At 49.8% G+C, this 1,094-nt stretch overlaps 1 protein-coding gene across 1 annotated transcript in view; it reads left to right on the plus strand.

The window, feature by feature from the left end:
* Nucleotides 1-1,094, plus strand: part of clcn6 (chloride channel, voltage-sensitive 6) — a 31,917-nt gene that overhangs the window by 8,937 nt on the left and 21,886 nt on the right. The window contains exons 11-13 of the mRNA XM_015399695.1: nucleotides 180-293; nucleotides 768-934; nucleotides 1,008-1,094. The exon at nucleotides 1,008-1,094 is cut by the window's right edge and continues 17 nt beyond it. Coding sequence (XP_015255181.1) covers nucleotides 180-293; nucleotides 768-934; nucleotides 1,008-1,094 — 368 coding nt within the window. The remainder of the gene's footprint in view (nucleotides 1-179; nucleotides 294-767; nucleotides 935-1,007) is intronic.

Consider the following 1,094-nt stretch of genomic DNA (forward strand, 5'->3'; position numbering starts at 1 on the left):
ACGGATCAGGTCAGCAGGTTTTCTTTGGTTCTGGTTGCTGTTGTTGGATCAGTAAAGTTTCCACAGATGAACGGATCAGGTCAGCAGGTTTTCTTTGGTTCTGGTTGCTGTTGTTGGATCAGTAAAGTTTCCACAGATGAACGGATCAGGTCTCCAGCAGGTTTTCTTTGTTCTTTCAGCTCTTCTGCTCCATGTCGGCCACTTTCACGCTGAACTTCTTCCGCTCCGGGATCAACTTTAACAAATGGGGCTCCTTCCAGCTGCCTGGACTCCTGAACTTTGGAGAGTTTAAGGTGACGCCTCCATCATGGGGATCCTGTCTTTGATATTTTATCTCTTTAAAATGTTTTTGTAAACTGATCTGAACTATCATCTTTATTCTGTAAAACTTATTTGTTGGTTTTGTCTGACTGTTTGTTAAAAAGCTGCCTTCATTCTTTAGTTTCTTTTCCTGTTGTGAAGCGAAGCAAACTGAAGCTGCATAGCTTTTCTTTCTGTCAGTCTAACGCAGGCCTCCCTTAGCGGGCCCCTGAGGGCCGCTGTCCTGCAGGTTTTAGAGGTTTCCCTGCTTCAGCACAGCTGATTCTGATGGTTGCGGTTCAGCAAAAGCCTGTTAATCAGCTACCAGTGGAAATCAGCTGTGCTGCAGATGAGGGGCCCTCAGGGGCCCATTTAGGGGATGAATGTCCAACAGTAAAACTATCTTTTCACATAACCGTCCATATTCCCCCGGTGCTCTAACGACGCCCGTCCTCTCTGCCTGTCAGTGTTCAGATGGAGACAAGCGGTGCCACCTGTGGACCGCCGTGGACCTGGGCTTCTTCGTCCTCATGGGTGTGGTGGGGGGCCTGCTGGGGGCGCTCTTCAACTGCATGAACAAGTGTCTGGCCAAGTATCGCATGCGGCACATCCATCCTAAAGCCAGGTTCATCCGGTGAGTCCCCCCCCACACACAGACGGACACCTGCAGGTCGATTCTTGTCAACTTCATGCTGCTTTTTCCACAGAGTGCTGGAGAGCCTGCTGGTGGCCATGGTGACCACAGTGGTGATATTTTCTGCCTCAGTTCTGCTGGGTGAATGCCGTGACCTTTC

Source organism: Cyprinodon variegatus, unplaced genomic scaffold (genome assembly GCF_000732505.1).
Source record: "Cyprinodon variegatus isolate N-32 unplaced genomic scaffold, C_variegatus-1.0 Scaffold1039, whole genome shotgun sequence".
Taxonomy (NCBI): domain Eukaryota; kingdom Metazoa; phylum Chordata; class Actinopteri; order Cyprinodontiformes; family Cyprinodontidae; genus Cyprinodon; species Cyprinodon variegatus.